This window comes from Enoplosus armatus, chromosome 9, assembly GCF_043641665.1.
Source record: "Enoplosus armatus isolate fEnoArm2 chromosome 9, fEnoArm2.hap1, whole genome shotgun sequence".
Lineage (NCBI taxonomy): Eukaryota > Metazoa > Chordata > Actinopteri > Centrarchiformes > Enoplosidae > Enoplosus > Enoplosus armatus.
The window spans coordinates 3,546,098-3,571,010 of record NC_092188.1 but is presented as its reverse complement, the minus strand read 5'-3'; the positions used below and the strand labels follow the sequence as shown (position 1 = coordinate 3,571,010).

Genomic DNA, 24,913 nt, shown 5'->3' with positions numbered 1-24,913 from the left:
TGTCAGAGAGGCAGTTGAAGTATTGACATGCCCTTCACATGTGACTGTCAGTGGGTAACGACCTGCTGCAGAATTCAAATAAATGTAGGAAGTCTAGTTAAAATTGCTAATATATTGTTTGAGCATGCAAGCAAGTATCTGTAAACAAACCTACACCCTGTATAGATGTAATGGTTTGGTGTCCAACAACTCCAGAGGTTAAATATCTGGTTCTTTAGCTGCTAAATTCTCCACTAAGTTCACCCGCAAGTTGATAACTGTGTCTGTCTACTGTTTGGTGGTGGCCAGATAGAGTACAGTGGGTTTATCTGAGCTTTTTCTCTGAAAACAGCTGCCTGTTGCAGCTGGAAAAGACGCAGATGAGGTGAAAGAAAACGATGAGAAAAGAAAAAGGTTTGTGTTCTGTAAAACCAAAACAATGAGCCGAAAAAGATGTTAAAATGCTCCCTAAAGCTTACAAGAGACCAATTTTTTATTACTTTGTTGTTGTAAAAACACTGACTAGTGCAGCTTTAATACTAAAATAAGATAAATAAATAAATATTATTATCATTGAGTGTGAAAGTTGTTGTTCTTCTTCATCCTTGGAAACAGAACAAAAAAAATTAATTCAGTGTTCATGTATTTGTGACAACTCCATCCTCTGATGAAGACTGTAAGATGTGGTTGAAAGCACCAGAAAAGGTAGTAAGTGGACCTTGACCCTAAAGATTTATTAATTTTTTTTTATCATCATTATTATTAGTAGTAGTAAAATTGAATATAAAAATGTTTTTTTTTCTTTCTTTCTGTGTGTTTAGTCCTTGTCTATTTTGATTTACATTTTCTTCATATTTTAAGTTCAGTATTTTTAATATTTTATGGGAACAGGCCTTCAAATTTTGATTAATTCTGTATCTCGATGCCTTCAAATCAAATAAGTATATAAATAAATAATAATTAAAAAAAATAGATATACAGTAGATATAACTCCTGTTATTAAAAAAAATAAGAATAAAGCGTATAGATAAACAAATGACATAAACATGTACACCCAAAATAAACCTTTCACTGAGATTGGTCAGTATATTCTCAAAATTTAACTACAATGACAAATAAAATCTGAATTCATTCATTTCCCATGTATTTCACTTCTACATTTAGGCACGTGAGACATCAATATGTGCTGTACGTGAACTGAAAGATGGCCCTCTGTATGTCTGAGGGTTTTGTTGCAGAGACGTTTCTAATTAAGCCAAAGTACTCTGTCTTTTCTCTGCATACACAGTTTTCTTGTGACTCCACTCATCAACAACATCCCTCTGCTGTTTTGTTCTGCTGTGTTTTACACGCAGATGACACAAAAAGATGCGCGTCAGATGTTCCTGTCTCTGCCGAGTGCATCAGACCTGCATCATCACGAGATCTCTTGAGGTCATTATGCATGTGGGTCAGATATACTGTAGGCGGGTTAGAGTAGCCTCCCTGGCAACTGACACTGACACTGACATCACACTCTGCGTCGATGAAAACTCAAATATAATCCTTTTGTCTCCACGAATAGAGTGAAATGTTTGGCCAGCTGGTTCAATTAAACACATTTAGTTATAGATTTGTTTTCCAGCTAACCAACATTAGACTGATGCCAAGTGAAAGAGCAAAATAAGAGGGGAGGTAGTGAATGTTATTGAGCCTCGTGTCCTGGCTGTGACTAACTAAATACAATACAATTTTAGAGGCAGCAGAGTAAAAAGACTCTTGGGAACAACAAAAATATGTCAGAGCCACAGAAACCCAGCGGTGGAAGTGGATTCAAAGATGATGACGAGTGTCAAAAGCACCTATGTTACTTTGCAAATTAGTACGACCACTGGGAACGTCACTAAAAGGCCAGAAAGTCCCCGTCGCCTGACCACTCAAACATCCAGCGGAGCATTAAAGAAGGCAGTCAACGCTGCAGAACAAGGGATTAATGCTCTGCCAGACAAACGTTACTCAATACTTCTCGAGGCAGAAATGCGAAGAAAAAAAAAAGAAGCATGATTTTGAAGCCACCGCAGGTTTGTGGTCAAGCTGAAGTCATACATTAAGCTGACAGTTTGTTTGTTTTTTATCAGTAAACGTCATCACGTCATCACGTTTTCTCTGTGGATCACACAAGCCTGCAGCAGGCTTTTAATAACTGCTGGTTTGCCAATAATCGATTAAATATTGTGAAAGTGCAGTTTCCCTTCATAACTGGACAGGACAGTGTGTCCTTTACCGGCAGCTAATGGTCATAATGTTTGTACGGTCTGCGTGAAGAGAATACGGAATGAAATTCATATTTTTTTCCTGTGAAAAACTGAAAATTGTGACGGCAATTCTGATCATTCTCATGTTGTCGCTACTTAAGTCCGCCCACCTGCAGGTATCAGGGGACACATGTCTGATAATAGTCTGATTGGTGAACAAATTAGTAATCATGTTAGCTGTAGGTGTTGGATCAGAAGCTCTTCTGAAAGCGGGGTGTCACTGTGGTCTTCTTCTTTGGATTTTCCGTTGGTGAAATGTTCAATGTCTCTGTGGTGAATTTTCTTCTTCTGTTCATCTGTGGTGGTTAATTTCTTCTCATGTTATTACTTATTACACACATTATTAATTAAAAGCAATATTATTACACCGTGGCAACTTTTGTTTTGGACAGTGAAGTACAACATCGTACAGTGTTCACTCCCTAAGTGCCAGTTAACACACACAGCCGATAGTAATGCACTGATGGTTACATCACCTCTCATGCATATTGCAGCCTGAACCCTCTGCTGCAAACAGATGGGTTGTAGATTAAATACATTGCTATGCAAATCAACACTATATCTTTTAAGACCCAATCAAATCTCACTGTTACTCAGAAGAGAGCTGGTAATGTAGCCCCCCCTCACATATCAATTCAAGCCCACTTCTGGCCCCCTGTGCTATAAATAGCCGCCTGAGTGTGGAGTCTAGTGCAGAACACCATGTATCTTAATGGGACCATTATGTAAGGTCCTGTCCTGCGCGTCCACACAGGCTGACCCCGGGTCTTCCTTCCCGGCGATTGATGCTGGCTCGGTAACAGACAGCTGGGTCTCCCTCACTGATTAAACATCCCCAGGCAGAAGCGAAAGAGCATTAAGAGCGAAGAAGGACCGACATCAATGTACAAACACTTAATATTAGCCTGCAGGCATCTGCCATTTCCAGGAAATGTCTCAGTATGTTAGTGGAGTGCTAATTTTTGAAAGCACATGTGTTAACACAACTCTGACTCCCTGATGTATATTAAAAATACATTCAGGAGGAAACATAACATGTCCTGGGTGGTTACCATCAGGCTGCTTAACACTTTGAAATGTTAGGAAGTCAAAATGTCACAATGCCTCCAGTCAGCAGACTTTTTAAACATCCAAAGTTAAATTGCATTTTCTGTCCGCTAAAGCGTAAATCACACGTTCTGTGATCTCCTCAGAGGCCGAAAGAGAGACATTAATGTTTTATATTTATATTTAATATCTTATATTTTTGGCATTAAAGTGTCGTTTCCAACAAAGCAAAAATCATCTGGTTTAGTGATTGTTATTGAAGAATACAAATAGTGTGAACTACTTAATAACCTGCATCATCTGAACATCATCTTGATACTTTTCACCATAAAAAAAACACCGTAAGTCGAGTGTCTGTCGTCTTTTTAATCCGATATCTGATGAGGTATCTGTGAACGTGCTTAGAACGTGTACATTTTTCAAACATCCCTTTAATATTGATGCTTTTAAATACGGTTGTTTTATTATTATGTTTTATTATCATTTCATTTGCTTGCTGTGTGTTTTGCCCTATGTATTCTTTCAGTTGTAAAGTGTGTTGGGACCATGCTGCAAGGTGATTCTGCACTTTAAATAAAATCGGTTGATTGATTGATGATATATATCTCGGTATGCGTGTGCGTTCAGACAGCCGAGCCTGCTGGGCGACGCAGTCCACTGAAGAACACACAGAAATACTGTCTAATGACAGAGCATCATACAGACCTTACTGCATGTGTATCTGTCAAGTGTGTGTTTGCATGTGCCCACGTTTGTGCACTGATGCATGTGTGTGTGTGTGTGTGTGTGTGTGTGTGTAGTGGGACTCCCCTCTGTCCCCCTGCAGACAGTTGGTGCAGAGCATTGAACTATATTATCATAGCATGAGTCACTGGAACATTCGGTGGCACCGAGGGAGCAAATCACATTTGTTCGCTCTTCCCATCTGCCATGTAACGAGGAAAAGAAGGAGCCACACGGACAAATGAGATGTTGTAACTGATGTGTGAAGTTAAAGTGTTTATACAAAAGATAAAAGCCATATCTGTCGACCAAATAGATTTAAAAACAAATGAAATAAAGATGAAATTTAGTTTAATTGATAATCTGCTAAATGTCTTTTTTATTGTTTCCGTATTTGCTGCCAAACGCTCATTACTGCAACCGTTTTCCCCTTCACTTCCCAGAGATCGCCTGTCAATCAAACAGTGACGGGGCGGGACTTTTCTGTGGGATTTGTGTTGATGCAGTTTGAGTGTCTGTAGCTGGCTGTTCTTTTCTTTGTCTTGTCAGCTCTGGTGGCGTTTGTGTTTAAGGCACCCTGCGGAGCTGTTTTGACATTCAACCTTTCTCACCAGAATGTTGTGTGTGTCCTTAAATCCTAGAAACATACCTACCTCATAAAACATTTTTTCCTCCTCTTTTACCTCTAAAGACATATTACTACCAGCAGACGTACACTGACGGCCTCTGCAGTTAAAACACGTATCTTGTCACCCATCAGATTTGATTTAGGACTGTCGTACTACATCTAAGGCCTCGTTCAGACTGACTTTAGGCCTGTGAGAAAAAAACGCAGCCTCCCTCATTCATGTGAATAAGTCTAGGCCATGAATGCGGTGGTGGTGCCAGATGCAGAGTGATTGTTGAACCTGACTTAACTACTACTGGACTGCAACGTGATGAAATCCAACAAGGCGCAAAAAAGATAACTTTGCAACGTGAATGCTGCATTTGCACCATCTAGTTGGCAATCGTTAAGGATAAATAATTGCCCCTGTGATAACTTTCCAGAGTTGTAAAGCTGTCTGATAGTTTTACAAACTGCTGTGCTGTGTTCGAGGGTCAGCATAAAATTTGTTTAGGAAAGACTGATGAAAAATACAAACTCACCAAACAGTAGGAAATCTTTGTTGGCTGGACTTTATAATACAGCTGTTCTGCTGAATGAAACACTGAGTCCTTTATTTAGCTTCCAGCCAGAATTTTACTGAATAGATCAGCTCAATATTTGAGATGCGCTTCACAACAAAGATGTAAAAGACGTTAAAGAAATACTTCGACATTTTCAGACACATTATCAGACACAAATTCAATATATAACTGTTTGCAAAAAGTGAAGTAAATATAAACTGTAATCCATGACACGTGGATCTAAAACTGTGCTCCTCAAACTCATCATGACTAATTCACGTGACTGGCACTGTTTTCAAAAGCTTCTTCTCTCTTAAAGACACGAGATGCACTGATACGAGCGCTCCGAACGAGTCGGAGCACGACCGTCCATTTCCTCCAGGTACTGCAGCAGTCACCAGCACATCAAAGGTGATGTTGGTGGAGTTGTGTGGTGCATTCGGGCGTTCACAGGTTTTCCTGACCACTGCTGATGTGATTTGTCCTCGACCCAGTGAGCAGAACACATTCTTACGCTAACACAAGTGCTGTGATGATATCGAACTGGCATGCGATTATCTTCATTCACATCTCGTGGGGGGGGGGGGCAGCAGAGGAGTCGCATTCCTCTGCCTTTCTCTGATGGCAGTGTGAAGGAAAACAGGAGAGGAATATTTCATTCACCTTTCCATCTTCTTATTCACAGTAAATTGGTTTAATTCCTTAATTTGTGAGTGTTTTGTGGTTTTTATCGTTGGACAGCGTTTTGTGTATATGTGTGGTGATATTGCACATTATTCTTATTGTCAACAAATCCCATGAAAAGATGAAAAGACCAAACCAACTATGAATTGATCCGACTATCAAGTATTGTCTCTGTATCCAAAGCCTGATAACTTATGCCTCTGTGTCATAGAGCTCCATGCTAGCAGCTATGTGAGGCTTTACTTTTGAAACAATGGTGAGCTAAATGCTAACACTAGCATGGCAATTTGCTCACAATGACAATGCTAACGTGCTGCTGTTTACCAGGTATTAGTTTAGCATGTTAGCATGCTAAACGACAGGTTCTTCCTCTTGAAACCATGAATGTTTGTAACAGACGCTTACATGGCCATAAACACACACACACTGCTCTATATTTTGAATCAATCTCACATACACCGCCCTGCATCTGTAAATACTCACTAGAGCACCAAATTGAATAAATGTATTAATCCACAGGTGAAAATAGTGCCAAGCAAATGCACCATTTCCTCCTGTTTGAGAAATGTTTACTTAAAACCACAGTGGCCATCTGTTTGACGAAATGATTTAACCTTTTTAAAAAAAACAGGAAAAAAATCATTAAGATTGGTTTGTGTGTTCCATTTTAGATGTTTACAGGCATCATTTACATCGTCTTATTATTAATAAAATACTTAACCAATCTGATTTATCACACAAATGATTCAGAGTCTGTTAAAAAAGCTGCCATTACACTGCCAAGATGAAATTATTTGTTTTCGCTCCCTTTTACATTAGCGCGAGCCCCGCGAGATCTAATTCTCATTGATCGTCTTTCCTGAGCGACGTTTCCTCGTTCCATTAAGCGAGACCCCGGGCAGAATTCCCTCACTGCCTATTAGCAGGATTTCATGTAAAGGTGAAGGCCATATCCTTCTACACTGGGATCAATATGTCAGTCCTGTTGGTGGAACGTTCCAATAACAGATCATTAAAAAGCAGAGAATACGAGCACAGCAGGACAGAGGAGCGCTCTCAGTCTTTGCCAAAGAATATTTAGAAACTAGAACAGGTCACGGTTAATATTGTCATGTCATACTGTATAGACTTTATTCAATCAGCTGAGGCTCATGTGAGACTGCAGTCTGAGTTAGACACATTAAATAGGTGTCTTCTGAATGTAGTCTTTGTGTCCACATGTCAAAGTGTCCTTGAACACCTCGAAGGCAGCTTGGTCACCTTCGGTGTGAATGAGGCCCAATCTGTAATCTGTGTGAAGGTTGAAGAGTGTTATATAAGTGAAGACAATTTACAATGGAAGGGCATTAGGAAGAGATCTCTTAACGGGAGGAATGATTTCAACGATCAAAAACTGCTTCAATGTTCATGTGACTATTGTTTTGAATAAATGTGAACCTTTTCCTTTAAAAGCATCCCTCAGGTGAAATATATGAAATATATAAATGTGTTGAAAATGACTTGCTTAGCAACAATACAAGTAATAACCTGTGCCTCTAAAAATGGTGGATTTATGCCTTTGCTTTTTACGTCCTGTGTACAGAAGTGAGTGAAATGCTCTCATTGGACCACCCTGTTTAAATAAAGGTTGAATAAATGAATATAATTTTAAATATCCCCTCCAGGCATATTTTAACACATGTAAAAAGACTCTGCTTTGAATAGTAATTTGTGTCTGAGTTCGTTTTTTCCCACTAAAATCACATCTGTGCAAGTATTAATTTCAGTCACGATAGCTGAATGCTGTTTAACGATATTCTCCGTTAGCTGGGCAGGTGAAAACACATTCGACTTGCACATAGTGGAGGCGTGAAAGACTGACCTCTTATTAACCCTTTCTGTGGTCGACTCGGGAGTTTCTCTCAAAAACACCAGCAGGAAAAATAAGGTGTAAAACTTCCTCTGTGATCCCCTCGTGGGCTCAAACCTTTGAGCACGTTGACTGTCTGGCCACGCCCTCATCAGTGATGTCACAGCAGGTGTGACATGAACAGGTTGAAGCCACAGAGAGCAGCAGCAGACTCACCTGCAGGTTTTGGTAGATTTGTGGTCTGACGACGCGGCGCTGTCACGATGAACTGATCGACCCATACGCTCCAACATCTGGTGTTTCTTCACTTGGGAGTTATTATAACGGTAATAATTAGCTCATTCTGTAGGCTGCTGTTCACAGATGTTATCTGCATCTGTTGGGTGAACACATTTGATCAGATGTTGTGGTATCTTGGTGTGCGCTCTGCACACATGTACGGCAGAGTAGCGCCATCTGTAGACCTGTTAATACGACACATCATGAATATTCAGACGCAGTCATTTACATAATCTGCATACCGTGATGTTTTCATGATAATCGCTGCACAACTTCATACTAAGATAAATATTTTTACATTTTACTGTGTTTCACCACAGAGTTGTTTATTATGTATTTAGGTATCATTTTGTAAGACAGAAGTTGTATGTTTAAGATGATAAAGATGTTTTTTATTGGCAGACGTGTGGTGCTGTGTATCCTGTTGCTCTGTGTAAAGACAGATCTCACACTTTATATCAAAATAGATGGAATTTATATATGTGACATTTGTTAAAATTAAATTGTGTTTATTACGTGATTTTCTTCCAGTTGTTTCTTCTGATGTGAGACCTCAGTGCTATGACATATGTCTTAATGACTCAATGCCTATAAATACGTTGATGCATGGGCTTTGCTGAACACACGAGCCAATTGCAAACAAGACGCTGATTTAAAAGCAAAAGACTTTTGGCGGGGAATAACAGCACCATCTGCTGTGGACTGTTTGTCACTCCCACCCGAGATCTGGAGGTTTGGAGGAAGACTTCATGTGAACAATCTGTCGTGTGCTTTTATATTCTGCCTGAAATCAAAAATGGAGATGCATAGAGCCAAATTACAAATGTTTTATTGCAGTGAGAAATGGAAAACAATATACTGTACAGTGCTGTGCAAGTCCAAGGTGAACATGAATAACAGCATTTGCTTTATAAGAGGTATATGTTGCATAGAAAAGGCTCAGTAGCTCAGGTGAAATATAAAAATGTGAATTGATTAGTTTAGAAAGAGAGAAAAGTATCATTTGATAAAAAAAAACCCAACAATTTAGCACCTTGTCTTATCTTATGGCTAATTTACATGATAAAGCTTTAGTTATATACAGACTTTAACCAGTTAAACATGAAAAGTAAAAAGTGAATCGAGCAGAAGCTGAAACAATAAAACCAGATGATGGATGCCTCACACAGATGAGGTCCAACAAATCGTTTAAGGCGATTAAAAATGGGAATTATGTCAACTATTATCATTAATCTTGAGCCCATCAGTGCGTGTCGACTCCTGCTGACTCAGTCGGCCTTCTTCTTGATGCTGAGCAGCTGAGAGAAGCTCTGCAGAGCCCAGAACAGCAGCGAGAGGGAGACAAAGGCCTGGACAACACAGACGGAGGGGGGTTAGGACCAGAGTCAGTCTAACTGAGGACACACTGATTCAGCTGCGGTGAGGATCTGAAGTGTCACTTCAGCACTGGAAACCAACAACAGCAGCTCCTGAAAGTGTTCCTGAGTTTGAAGGTGGACGTGTAATAAATGCTGTGTCGTTATATTGAATTACGGACGTTTTGGGAAGATATTTTCATTAAAACTCAGATATCTGATTATTCTTATTATTACGATTCATCTGCCGATTATTGCATTATAATTGTTTGGTATATAACACATCAGAAAAAAGTAAAAAATGTTTTTAAAAAAAGCACAAGTTGACATATTTAACAGGCCAAAACTCAAAAGATCTTCAGTTTATGAAAACCAGCAAATGATTGAACCAGTGACATGTTGACTTTAAGAAAATGACATTTCATGACAGCTTGACTTTTTTTCCCAAAATAATTACAACTAATGTTGCCTTTGACATTTCTTAATTCAATGTTTTCTTCACTTTGATTAGAAATTAGTAGATTAGAGATTCACTTTGATTTGAAAATCTACGCTTTGTAGATCTGACTTCCTTCATATTTATATTATATGACATGATATGAATATTTTATTTGACTGCGGGACACTAGTGATTGAACGCTTGTCCTCCTCACTATTAGTTTCATAGCTTAATGTTGGTCGACAGTCGAGATGAATGCACTTATTCTAACTTCTTCAAATGGCATCAACTACATAGTATGCTGCACAATGTTACACTGAGTAAAATTAAACTGGATAACTTTAACATAAGAAGGACCATTACATTAAAAAAAAGAAGAGAAAACCTGACATAAAGTGTGTGACAGGTATCATTTACGACCAGACAAAACACTGAAGGTGAATTCCTAATTGAAAGAAAACAGCGAGAGCTTTCAGATGCAGCCACATCAGGATGATGTAGAAAGTGGGCTCAGAGGTTAAGAAGCAGGTCTTCTCCCCTGATGCTCTAACGACGAGTCAAAAGGGTCACCGTCATGGGGGTGGGGGTGGGGGTGCTCAGCCAGAAACAGCCCTCGCCTCCAGCCCCTCGCCGTGTTCTGGCTCATAAACTGCATCCTACGTCGCAGCCCAAGCCAAAGCCAGACCGCTGTCCATCACAGGCGAAACAGCCTGATGGGAAAAAATGCAACGTTTCCTCGTGGACACGGCAGCTGTTTTCCTCTGAGAGAGTGAGAGTATAACACAGACCTCTCTCTGCTTTTCTGCCTCTCACTACCTGATCTGAAAACTTCCTCCCCTCAAAAAGAACAAAAGCTCGACCAAAGACGAAACTAAAGAAGAGAGAGGACTTCAAAACAAGCCTGGCCTCCTTGGCCCTGATCCTTAAAGTACCTACATTTCCCTTTCACCAAACATCATTTACGTATCAGTAGTTTTAAACTCCAAATCAAACAGATACAAGATAAATCGCACTGTATTCAGATCAGTGGCACTTTAAGTGGAACAAATGCATCCCCATTATTCAATTAGGGGGAGCAAAGTTACGGTTTTTCTACTCCACTTTTTCTCTTTTTAAAAATAAACTTCCCCACAATCAGGTGATTATATTCAAGCAGCCTATATTAATGATCATTTTACTATTTCTAATCCCAATCTGTCAATCCACACAGGAGTCTGACTGTTTACAAAAGCTGAGAAACATGACATGTAGCTGCCGTCGTGGACTGAAAATAGGACATAGGAAAAGATCAGCTGTTGGCTGGGTGGAAAAAGAGCCAAATTACAAACGCAGGACTTTTACTTGTAATTGAGTACTTCTGTAATGTGGTATTTCTACTTTTACTTAAGAAAAACATTCAGTAACAATGAATGTCTGAGTACATAATTACTTTGTTTAAAGAGATGATAAACTGCTGATCGCATAACAACCCAGGAGTAATTATTATTAAGATACTGTATTTATTACTGATTCGTAATGATTCCCATCCCTCCTGACTCCCATTACAGTTTATACATTCAGAGAAAAACAAGAAGCAACGTAAGAAAAAGAAAACAAGAAGAAATTAATTGTTTACTCCTCATTTCGAGAAGCTGATTACTTTTCATTATATTTAACAGCGATGCAACATAATGAAAGTAACTTTGACCCTTTCTTTAAGTGGTGAAGCACAAAACCTCCGTCTACCAATCACAGGTAACTCTGGTGATGATTATATGGTCAAATAAAATATTTATTTTTATTCATGCTTCTATGGCAACATTAACCTTTTGAAGAGGTTTACTGGAGGTTGTGGGTAGTGTAGTTTAAGTAAATCAGGAATAAAAACCCTTACTGGATAAAGTCATTTCACAGCTTCTTCCTCCTGGTAAATCCAATTAATACAGTTTAAACGTGACGGCTAAAAGGCTAAATTCCTTGAAGGAAAAACAGATGGAAGATTATGAATACATGAAGTTGCGTTGTGTCCATCTTGGAGACGGATTGGGATCGAGAGGCTTGGCAGAACCTCGCAAATCACATTTCACTCAGACGGCCCCAAACATGACAGGGGTTTCTATCAAAGCCGCATGTCGAGGCAAAAGGAGGGCACCTATTTTTCTCTGTTCCCATCTCTCCTCATTCGCCCCATTATGCTGCACTTTAATGGACTCTGTAGGAAATCCATGTGGGACAGATTACATAGTGGAAGGAAGCGGGCTTGATCGTCTACAAATAAGCACTACGGCCAGACAGCAGCGGCTCCCAAAGTGGAGATCTCAGCAAATCCACTCACACTCACTTTGTTTTGGGCAGAAGGTACTTTGTTAAGAGTAGTAATACAAAAAGCCTCAGACATGTGGTTTCTGTAGACTTTCTCTGCTTCTTTGTTGAGCTTTATTTACTCGGGGGAGACGGCTCTTTCTGAGTGCCAGAAGTCAGAGCTCCACTGAAGACAACACTTCTTCTAACTAACTTCCCGATAACACGAATCGGCAGACAAAAACATCAACATTCGACGACAGCCAGCGTTTTTAAAAGTTCTCTGCACATAGCAACAGGGTATATAAATATCTTCGTTAGCCACTTAGGCAAGTAAAAGATGGTCAAAGTATGGTTAACGTCAGCAACTAAAACGTTATTTAATGTTGTATTGTTGTATTTAATCTTCTCGTATAGGGACAAGTATGTAGCATCAATCAATGCCACACACCACAGCATTTGTAGCCTTAGCTAATTTGCAATGCTAGTCCCTCGATGGGCCTTTAAAATACAAAAAACCCAACAGATACACAAGAGACGGTAAAAAACTCAACAAAAAAGTACAGACAAAACAATGCAAGACACAAACTAATGCTAGTTAACTTGGTTAACGTGAGGGAGCGTTTGTGATTACGGGTTAATGAGAAGGCAAGCGTTAATCGCAGGTCTGTAAAGGGACGCAAACTTCAATCTCACTAAACCAGAGTCAGATGTGCAACACACCCGTCCACACCCAGACCTCCACTTTCTGCCTCGCTCCACAAACAGGACACTACTGTCTGCGGTGGCACTGCATGTTGGCATTGGATGTAAATTGTGAGGCGCAGAATTGTCCAATATGGACATAATTCCTTGGAATACTGAGCTTTCCTCTGCTGCCACACACAGGCCAAACTCAGTTATTACACAGTGCACAAAAACATAATAAAACTGATTACGTCTATTGGGTGACTTGAGTCTTAGACTGTGATGTGAACAGATGCACTACATGCACTGTTACAGTTCACTGTCTCCGGCTACCTTGTTGTTAATTTAACAGTCACATCTAAGAGAGGGACACACTGAACACAGACTCTGATTCTGATCTTAGATAGTTGAATCTAAAAAACGTCCATCTGTTCTGTTTTCTAATGCAGATTTTCAGTGTTCCAAGAGGTTGTCAACACTGCTCTAAAACTTTTGCAGCCTACAAGACAAAAAATCTGGCAAAAACCTTCAGTACTTAAAACACAGTCAAACATAAAAACACGACCATCTGCGGCTCCAACAGGAAAATATCTGTGTTGACCTTCAGAATAACACTTGTCAACTGCACATCGAACTGAGTCATTCTGTGTGCTGTTGATGGATATAAGGCATCAAGCAGAGACATTAAACACCCCAGGGTGCATTGTGGCGCGCCTGGCGACCGTCTTCCAGCCCCTCAGCCGGTTAACATGGCAGAGCCTCGCTGTTCTCGAACGCAGCTGCACTCGTGATTGAAATGAAAACAAGGCAGAATGGCTGCTGTCAGACGTGTGATATATGACCTGTAATGGGATGTTTCCAGAGCTCCCTCTCCATATGGCTGCCTACAGTCCACCAGACCTGGACTGAACTGTATCGGAAAATAACTCTCATCTTTTTTTTTGTTTGTTTTAACCTGGCTGCAGAGCCGGAGTGGGAGGAGTTCGCTGCATCAGGAACGCTGTTAGATTGGTGAAAATAAACCACAGAAAACATTTGTTAATAGCGTTTGATCCAAAGCTTCGACATGGAGCTTCTCAAAGTGAGAAAGAGACAGAAACTGCACTGATCACTTATCTGTACACCAGCACTGTGAGTCTTGACACACACCTAACAATGAAGTAGTGAGTAGAACACAGTCTGTAGTTTCACTGTTTGTATATTCTTTAATTCTTTAAAGAGGTTTTTCATGTACGGGAACACAGTGAAGTTTGGGATAAAATCAGTTTAAAGCAATTTACCCAAAAAAAGGACAAGTAAAAGGATGCAAGAACGTGACGTGCACACACATATCCACATGTACGCCTACTCACAAAGAGGGCTTCCTGTTCATTATGAGCAGATATGCAGTCTCTGAGCAGACTCAGGAAGGATACGCTGAGCAGGTTAATGTCCCACCAGAGAGTCAGTGTAGTGCCTGCTCTGTAGAAGCACAGCCATGAGAAATATCGCCGTCACACTCCCACACACACACACACACACACACACACACAGCGCAGCCAGACAAAACACATGTGAAACGGCGGTTGCTGCATGGTGGAAGTGTAGCAAAACACAGAGTGGTCTGATGATATGCCAATTTAGGATGATACACCTCTACAGTTTAGAGGTTTTCCTTTTCACATCTGGCGTTTGTTCTCATTTAACCATGTGTCCGCTAGAAGGTCACATGTAAGGTCAACGGCAACTCATACAGACCACTAAGCCTCGTTGAAAGCACAAGACAAAAATCCCAGAGAGCAACCACTTTCATATCTGCTCAGTTCACTTTAGACCCCAGCAGCTTGGCACCACTTCAGCCCCAATAAGAGAAGTCTTCACCTCATCATTAACTACAGTTCCCTGGGTGGAAGGACTGGCGGACCCGTTGGTTAAGAGCGCACAAGTCAGCAGAAACCTGGAACGCAGAGTAGTGGGCACACGTCCAGGAAAGGGGGAATGAAACACAAAAAGAGGGTGGAGTGGACAGGAGGATGCATTAGCTTCTGCCAAATCAAGCCCCTGTTTGTATTTACATGGAACAATGAGAAGATGTCCGGGTCCTCCTGCATGAATAAGTTTAGGGATTCCTCAGAGAAGAAGTACAGATGGATGAGCCTCCAAGGGCCTGTAAGAGGTGTATCTTTACTCCAACTCCTTCCATCCACCCACTGATATTATAACCGCCGGAGTTTGGTGTTCTTGAAGCTATTCTGTGTTCCTGCCACAAGTCCAGAGAGGCAGTAATCAACAATCAAAGCCAATGAGAATAAATGTCCCATCTTTGCCAGCTCGGTCCGAGGTGTTAGCACAACAACAAACATACCAAATGAAGATCTGGCGCCCATTTTAAGTGTATTTGACGAAGACAATGAAATGCAAAATCTGAAACAGGATCAGATAAACGCATTAAAGAACAAAAACTAGCTCCAAACATAATAATTCAACCCACAAGGCTGAGAAGGCAGACAAAGGGATGCTGTGCATAAAGGCAGACTTGCTGCTTCAAGAAGAAAAGGACGTTTGTTCTGAGAGGCAGGTCAGGACCTCTGAGAGGAAGGCTTGGAGAGGGAGAAGAAGGTCTTGAGCTGTCAGGTAGAATATACGGTTCACAGGATATGACCAACAAGGGCAAAGTAGAGAGGACATGAGGCAGCACGAGGATGTTACCTCAGGAGCCCATATCATTGCTTCACAAATAAAATGATTTCTGTTCCCAGGAGCAGTTGAAGGCCTCCGAGTCCCTACGACAGATCACTGAGCTCAGATGCCTGAACTCAAAGGCTTGGAGAACCAGAAGTCAAGGTCTCGAGCAGTGACGTAGAACGTAGACATACTTGTCTATACGGGAGTTACCATTGCTCTCCGACACTGCAGAGGGAAACAGCGAGTGCTCTGAAAGGTGGCTGCAGTAGTTTTGGTGCCTAAATCTAACCAAAAAATGAAAATAATGAGTAAAGTAAGTCTAAAAATGAGTCAAAATTGACTTCTGGTTTTACCCAGGACACAAACCCCAGCCTCCTGGGTGAAAGTCCTGCGTTTCACTGTGTGACATGACTTCCTAAAACCTTTCTGGCAGAAGGCCCTGAAGACTAACTTCTCCCAACACCGGACAAACAAGGCAATCGTCAACAAGGTCAGCACGGCTGTCGGCAGAGAAGTTACATGCATGGTTCTTGTGGCAGCCCCACATGCAGTGTCTCCAGTCTGCTGGAGCTCAACAGCAAGCTCCAAAAAGAAAAGACCGTCCCGGAGCAGCTGAAGATCTCAGAGAGGGGGAAGTATCTTCTCACTGAATCCATACACTGGACCAGCATCATTAAGGGTTGGTTGAATCGACCGCACCAGTTCAAACGCAATTTTTTTAGGACAATCCAAGGCTTGGACAGCAATCGACCAATACATAGGTAACGTATCGACGCACCCCTGTCCTCTCCCAAGAAACATGTGACCTTGGACCTTCTCATTAGACCTTGTCAATTCTTTGTCAATGTAGAGAATATTAATTGGTGGTGTTTTAACGCTTATTGTGGATCAGTGTGCGAGTGACAGTGGCTATTCCCAATTTTGCAACCTCAGATCTGAGGTCTCTCCAATCTTATAACCCCCCCCCCCCCCCAACTGCTCACAAATCCTGGCAGCTGGAGACAGTTTCCAGCTCACTTCGGGCAGGATCCTGTAGCTTGAACTGTTGTGAAAAAGCACTGTGAAGAAATTCATTTTACTACAATATCAGACGTGTGATTGTTAGCCAGTAAGCCAATGAGCGTGGCGGAGAGGGAGATTAATAAAGTGAATGGAGAGTGACGAAAGCCTGCACTGCAGTAAAGAATGCTAAATTAATATGCTAAGCCTTTGCTCAGAAATAGATTTTACAGTAAAAATCTCTGACTTATTTATATTTGAACTTTATGAAAGCCTTTTGTCATTTGTAATATTTTTGAATTTGAGAGCAGATGTCTTTGGAAATCGGCGTTACAGTTCTGTGAAAGCAGCTTTATGGAGGAATAACGCTGTAAGAAAGAAAACTAAAACAGCTATCGTCAGGTTCAATCAGGTTCACATGTTGGCTCTGACGCCGTATCATAAACTTGATGACTGTTGTGTTTCACCCATGAATTAAAGCACAAATAGGAAGACAAATTCAAAAGAAAGTCAATTTTGGCCACAGAAACGTACCGCACAAAAGCCAAACTAAATACTGCGAGAGAACCCCCAAAGGGCCAATTGCTGTTAGATTTCCATAGCTTTACCTGGCAAGTGGTTTGACAACATAAACCAAGCGGTTACTCTTTGACGGGCATGATCCCCTGCACATTGAGTGATAATATTTCACACTGTGTACGGTCGACCACCCCGCTGTTTACTCCAACGGAACAGTCCTACCCAGCGTTTCTCTTTCAAATCCCTCCATTTTCTCCCTGGGAGGAGATTTCCTTTCCTTTCCATTCCTGCGAGCTCTCAGATGATGTCATGCTCACCGAGTTTCCATTGCTCCAAACAATCCTGTTAACCTCAGCGCTGCTTCTTGCTACCACACATTCCTGCTTCAAAAAAAAAAAGAAAAAAAAAAAAGAGAGGCCGCTAACCTCTTGCACCTGAGATTTGAAGGGCGGAAACGACTCTCTCAGATAACGCCGACCTCTCACCGGCTGCCGTGTTATCTGCCCGCTCATGGCAGGGAGAGCGGGAAAAATGGGAGTGGGATTTGCGGTTTTTGCAGACAAGTCAGGTGATGTGTTGGAGATAAAGCCACTTTGTACCAAGGCTGGGCCTTTGTGTTTGACATGAACTTCATAATATTGTCCTGACCCCTTCTTTTGGCCGTGGAGCATTCATCTTTCCCTGGCAAGTTTGACAGAAAAAGGGGCTCTTTTGTCATTGGAAAACACTTATCAGCACGGAGATGAAAAGATGGAAAATCCAATGGGGTGTGAAAACAAATTAATAACGTTTTATTTATATTTTGGATCGGACTGGATTACATGGATTTAGTTTTGCTTCTCAAGTGTCAAACTTGCATGAGCCAATATACCCAACGTTGAACTCATTCATCACAAGGACACATCTTAGTCATATTCTAAAAGTATTCTTTACTCTTCTATTTGTGTGATTTATTGCATCACTACAAAAAAAAAAAAGGAAAACTGACATGACATCAAAAAGGACGGCAAGTAAAGTTTTCTTCCTGCTTTCTCTTTTAACCCAGAAAGTTAAATCTAAAATGGTTTCTGACAGGAAGCCCGAAGACGCTCTCTCTTTCTCAAAGAAAGACAGGTGTAATTTTATGAGCTCTCCTCTTAAATTACTGTGACTTCACCAGCAGTTAGTGGCCGTTTGGAGAGAATAGCTGCTTAATTAGTCTGGGATATACAGCGTCTAAGGTCTGCTCCGCAGCATGTTCTCCCTGTGCCTTCAGGCAAACCAGAGGGCCACACAGTAACACATGTCTTACATCATTACAGTCCTCCACAAGCCCCCCCTCTCGATACAGGGGGTGGACCAAATAACAGCAACAGCAGTAATTGTTGTTCCTGCTATCTCGTATTAACCCCACATACATAGAGGTTAACGTAGGCGGGCTTTTATCCTGCCGTCTTGTCAAGAGCTGAAATGATGATCAATCAATTATTCGATCGACAGACAATTAATCTGCAAACTATTTTAAGGGAAAATGTAATGATTTGCTGCTTTTCTCTGTTTTATATCTTTGGACTGTTGGTATCGGTTGGGTTTTATTTGTGTGCATTGTTTAGTAGAGTGGAGACGACTTCCAAGCCTCTATGAACACATACAGATCCTCATACAAACACACACACACAAACACAAACACACACAACGCTTCTTGCACAGACAGCTATAACCTCATACAACCCCCCCCCCCCGTCTGAACCTGGTCTTCATGCGAGCTGCTCAGACGTGGGTTTGGGCGGGTGAGAGGGCGGCTGGGATCGAGAGGCAGCCCTGGTTTACAGGTCAAGCCTGCAGCTTTACAAGGGAAATCTCCAGAGCCACTATAAATACCACTGTGAGCTTTAAGGGTGCAGTATATCACACCACTGGGTTTGAAGGACCACAAACCGACCTAGTTTTTGTAGTTTTTTTTTGTAGTCCACCCCCCCCTTTTCCCAACTGTACAGTCTCATGAGCCTGAATACAATTAAATGTGAATTTCCCCTCCTCCATTTCGAGTGACTGTTAATTGATTGGCCTGACTTCAAAACACGCCCCCCCACTTCAACAAAGAGCTGGCCGTTCACCTCACGCGTCAGACCCATATATCATTAAAGTACCTTAAAGTTTGGGGGTGGTTTCACATTTTTTTTTGGTTTTTTTTCCCCCCTTTGCTATAGTTCTGAGCAAACGGCACAAATATGTCAGGAACCAATTCAAGTAAATTGTGAGGATTTTCAATGAGCCCCACCTGCAAGCAAAGACATTTATTCAGCTCAAACTGATGTACTGCGACTTGAAATGAGGCCTAATGATTCGCTTAAGGAAACGGCTGCATAAAACTTACAGTGCTGTCAGAGTGACACAGCCGCGCAGCACGAGCGGCATGAATCAAGACGTGTTCTGCTCTGAAGGTCGATTGGATGTGCACTTCGTTTTATACGCCGGCTTTAAAAAAATTATAATTCATTCAGTTTTATTCCATTTTACGGTGAGAAAAAGAAAAAAGGTGGGAAAGCCTCGAGTCGTCTTTTGAACACCTGAGCGGCACAGATGTGGAGTCAGAGGACAATAAAAGCCGCGATTCAGCGCTAACGTGCAAATCTCATCAGCCAGCTCTAGTTAGCGGCAGACGGCACTAATTGGATCCAGAAGCGTTGCTCTCGTTCACACTGGCTGAGATGGCAAGCGAGCGAGGGCGGGCAGAAAGAGGGAGAAAAAAAAAGACGCAGTCGTACGGAGGGAGGGCAAGTAATGAGAGGTCAGCCGCCATTTACAGTTGGGCTGCCAGAGCCAGAAAGGCACGCCAATTTTATGGTCAATTGGGCGACGCATCTGGACTCATAGATCACAGGGCTGCGGGGCTGGACTTAGCACCCAGCTCACACACAAAACAGACCACACAACACACACAATCACAGCCAAACAGGCTACACACACACACACACACACACACTAGGGAAGCATGATGCTGTCAAGGACTCATAAGAAGAGTTTTACCATCAGACGTTTATAATTTGAAGATTTCAGTGTGTTATATTGTACACGAGCATCACTCACTGTTTCCAGTATTTGTCTGATTAACTTGACGTGTAAAAGTGTTGCACATTTAGTAATCAGCAAAACATACACGTGCACTCTACATGTATTCTACACAGGAGCTGCTAGCAGGCTAATTATGTCTTGTTGTGTTTGAGCTGGTCTAACATATGAAGACAGTTTCTATGTTGCAGATGCTGTATTTTGGACACAAATTGATTCCCTGTTTCAGGCTCAACAATATTTTAATGGAGGGAGGCAGGGAGGGAGCGAACTCAGCATCAACCCGAATGAAACAATTATGTGACATATTACAGTGAACAATTATAGGAAATTGTTTTGGACCGTTTTGAACAGTAATTCAAAGGTTTTCACTTCCTGCTGTCAGTCATTTTGACAGACCTGACAACCTTTCTAAATACGACTGGCAGTATATGATACAGTTGAAGTCCTGAAATAAGGAGAGAAAAATGTATTAATCCTAAATGAAGATCCTGTGGTATGATGGAAAGCTCATTAACAGCTACTTAATGTGCAACAAAGGCCAAGAATGAACTCCACTTAAAGTGTTCTTCAAACTGAGCAAACTCAAGTTCAAGTGATGCCGTCAGAAACTCTAAAACAGCCACTAAATGGAACTTGAGGTCGGACTGTTTTGCCAAATCCCCAATCCTGGGAATATTTGGGCTTTGTAGAAGGAAGAATTGTCCATAATGCTTCATGACCACAGTGTCCATTTTAATTATCATGTTGCTGTAGCGCCACCTGTAGAAATCACATTTCGCTCATATTGCGCACTCTGTTAATCCATCAGGAACCTTGCCTTTTGTTTCAGCTGTCAATATCCCCACCTGAAATAACAACTCCACTGTAGCCTATTAACATTAACTCTACGAGTTGGACAAACTACAAAATTAAACTCCTGGCGGCTTCAGTGAGTGTGGTCTCTGCAGTATTTATACTCAATCAAAGATGGTTTCCTTGAGAAAGAGGCACCACTCTGTAGCATTCTGATAACAGAGAGGAGAGACTATGATTTTGTGGTTCAAATACACCAAAAGAGTGGTGAGACTTTTTTCTTGGTAAATAAATCTACCAGATCATTGCATCATTTTCTACTTCAAGCTGCTAAACTGCACAGCTGTCGTCGCTCACTGAAAGAGGAACTCCATCGACTTTACGCATCAAAGTCTAGGGGAGTACTACTGTACATGTATGTATACTTGAGGCTAGCAGCTCGAGGCTACATTTGCCGCTAGTAGCATAACACAACGGAATCGCAGGCCGAACCATCGTTGGTTGAGTTGCATTGTGGGTGATGTAGGCATCTTGATATCTCTTTTTCTGCTGCATCGGTGTTAGAGTGCAATGCTAATGCTCATATCAGCAGACTAGTCATACTCATGTCAGATCAGATAGACTTCCCTATTAAATATGAGCTATATTGTATATTTGTCAGTGGGTGAACTATACCACCATCACAACGCTGTAACTTTTAATTGCATTGCAACACACTTCAGGTCGTCTTACCTCTGTGGGCACAGCCAGCGAAGGCAGCAGGGGCTTCGTGTAGCCGAACCTCTGCATTGTCACCATGACGACACAGCGCAGCATCTCCAAGACAGCCGCTGTCGGCCTGAACGTGAGGACACATCGACCAACAACACACAACGCTGAGGCTTAATGACATCTCAGCTTGATACCGTCCCCCTGCTGACCTCCTGGGCCTTCACCTCGAGAGGGAACGTTGCTGTGATGATGTTACAGGAATAATAAAGGTTTTTTTTAACGGGAGAACCTTCAATTTCCAGAGCTGATTGAGTTCAAATAGATTTGACCCCTGACGTCGATGAGGAGAGTCACGGCCTATTAGGAGGCCAATTCCAGCGCTACGTGGTAGATAGACGTTGAAGAGACTAATCTCCATTTACGTTTTTTATTACATGCTTATCTTTAAAAGTGGAGCTCTGAGTTTTTGTATTTTCCTGTCTCATCAGCTCAGCACACAGCAGGGGTTCTGTGTGACAACTGAAGAAGAAACTAACTTCCACTCATTTAAGTTAAATGACTTTAACTTGACCTTGCTCTGACCTTGCATATATCAGTGGTTCCCAACCTTTTTTTTCCCATTTAAAGCAAAGCAACGTCTAATCCTGACCTTTTTGTCTTGGAGTTGTGAGCAAGTCTTTAAAATAAATCCTTTATATTGTCAGACCAAACAGTTCAGAAGTACTCTCTGTGGTCTTGTTCACTCAGATTTAATTCAAACACATGAAACTTGTGAGGCTCCTCAATGTTCAGCCAGTTTAATTCTGTTGTTAGCGTGCTAGCCACACTAGCTTTGGTAGTGTAAGCTTACCCCACGCTCTCCCCTGTTTCGCCTGCTCTTTGCCTCAGCGTACTGTACATTTTGCCCAAAAAACCTGGTCCGACTGCGTACCGTTCATTTGCATTTCTCATGGCAAGCGTCAAGCTAACAAACAGACTGGCATAAGGCAGAGCCTGCTGCAGTTATACACTGAGAATTTAGAATTCAAACAGATGATTACGAATCAAATATTTTATTTTAACCCCATGTGAACAGCTGAACAGCTGTGACAGCCGTAACCAAAGGATATTTAAGTTATTAGGCTGAAAATCTTCACATTCGAGAAGCATTTTTGCTTGATGAGCATCTTAAATGTTAAACCAACCTTAAATGTTGTCGACTGACTAATTGACTAATGATTTCAGCACTAGCAGCAGAAGTATGTTGGTTTTCTTCTTTCTAATCTTGTTAACCGTCATCCGACCCTTCGGATTTATTTTGCGACCCCTCTCGGAGAGATTCAACCTCCAGCTTCGGGAACCACTGACAAACACAACCAGAGCCTCCTCTCTCGCTTCTTAGTGAACTCCGTCTACCTCCACATTTTATCCAAACGCTTCTATAAAAATCAACACAAACGTCAGTACTGTACCTCTGATCCATGATGAAGCCCAGGGAGGTGAGAGTGAGCAGAACGTAGCCGGTCATCCCCAGAATGGTGAACGGGGACAGCATCTAGGATCGAGATACGTTTGCATGCCATGAGAAATGCGGCCGGGGAAAAAATACATTAGAATCTGAACCTTAAATTAATATCATGGCTGGTTAAGTTAGGATCACAAGAGACCTCACTGGGAGAGCAGTCACAAACCGCACGGCTGTTCGAATGTTTACTTGGCATTGCCAAACAAAACATGTCTGACCTTCAGAGTAAGTGTAAGTGGCACATACAGTATCCTTGCAAAGGCAATCCGCCTCTTACTTTACACTGACATGCCTAGTTTACATAGAAGCCCTAATCATCCCCGATGGGTCTTGACGGGGGACTTGACCACAGTGGAAGAGACTGCAGTTTGAATCCCGATAGCCCCTAAACGGAGCCAAAACAACAAACGTCGAAGCAGAAATCCCATGCAGACTCTCGCTGACCTTTTCCGAGCTATTTGGGACACACACACTCAAAACACACAAAGTACAGAATGTGATGTGCGGTCTAATTCGTGTTCTCTAACCTACGGCCTTGGCAGAGGGCAGCAGCTGGAGGCCCGGTGTCTCCTGAGGATGTCGTGGGCTGTCAGCTTAGGTTTAAATTTCTCCGACACTCAATACAAAGCCTAACAGCCAAATCTCACATACTGTACGGACCCTGAAGGCCATATATAGTAAACATAAACTCAACCCATCAACAGGATGCAATAAAACAGTACGTCTTTATGTTTATCCAAGACTCGTAATCCATAAACCCCCATAAGAGCTATATGATCTGAGCCCCTCGCACGGGAATACAGAGGGATGATATGATTATGTTTTCCGTGAATCAAAGAGGGGGGGGGGGGTTCTGGCCTCGATCCATCCTTCAGAGTGAACCCCACACTGTCAAAGTATATTACAGTTGCATGATCATTGCATGAGAGTTCAAAGGCTACAGATGCAGTTATTTTTAGTAAGAGGTGTAATGAGCGGAGAGTTATTTTGGTATCAAAGGTTACGTGAACTTATGTGTTTAATAACCCTGGGGGGGTGGGGGTGGGGGGGTTATTATACCCTCAGTGTCGCCAGGTGGAGTCACATTTACAGAACTGTTTTTTTTTTTTTTTTAAATGTTCCGTGCTTCTTTCATCGTGCAAATCTTTAATGTTACAAGTGTCAAACTGCAGCAATAACAGCTGAGGACAGAAATGAAAGTTAACATCTGGTGACGGCGGACTGATTGTGTTATTCTGTGTTATTCCCCTGCGACGAAGCAGATTAACTCATTATTCAGGCCGTTAATATGACGGAGTTCATGAAGGCTCGTTGGACAGAGTTACCACTGAGAAAATACACCAGGACATCAGTTGTGAAATGTTACTATATCACGTTACAAAGATAACACACGCTCTATACTATTCATAATTTGTACTGAATTCAAACACATGGATGTAAATCTTTATTAAAACGAAAAACATTATTGCCATTATTTCACCTTATTTTATGATCCAATCACCTATCGGTGCCATTTTTTGCCGCTGATGGGTAGAAATGATTATATGAAAATAACTGTACTGCATTTTTGTTTTAAAAGACAACACAGACTTTAAAGTCAGCTTTGAAAAGCACATTTACTGTCTCTAAACGCTGACAAATAAGTGCAAAGATGGTAATTCTGTGCTACGTATTCCCCGAAATGGGACTGCATATAATTTAGCCAATTTCAGTTGCTATATTACGTCACGTTTGGTCTTATTGTTGCTTTAAATTGTAACTTACAACATAGCAGGTACTGAAATTACAATAACACATTTTGTAATCATACAAACACTAATGGAGACGTGTTCTGAGAGGAGATTTCATGACTCGGTCAATCCCCCTCTCTGCCTCTTCTAATAG

The 24,913-nt window shown here is 41.5% G+C and overlaps 1 protein-coding gene across 1 annotated transcript in view; it reads right to left on the bottom strand.

The window, feature by feature from the left end:
* Window positions 1-9,293: 9,293 nt before the first annotated feature.
* The window catches only part of agmo (alkylglycerol monooxygenase), a 39,704-nt gene continuing 24,084 nt past the window's right edge, over window positions 9,294-24,913 (bottom strand). Inside the window, exons 11-13 of the mRNA XM_070912592.1 lie at window positions 22,977-23,059; window positions 21,547-21,652; window positions 9,294-9,374 (exon numbers count right to left, since the gene is read on the bottom strand). Of these exons, the coding sequence (XP_070768693.1) occupies window positions 9,294-9,374; window positions 21,547-21,652; window positions 22,977-23,059 (270 nt within the window). The remainder of the gene's footprint in view (window positions 9,375-21,546; window positions 21,653-22,976; window positions 23,060-24,913) is intronic.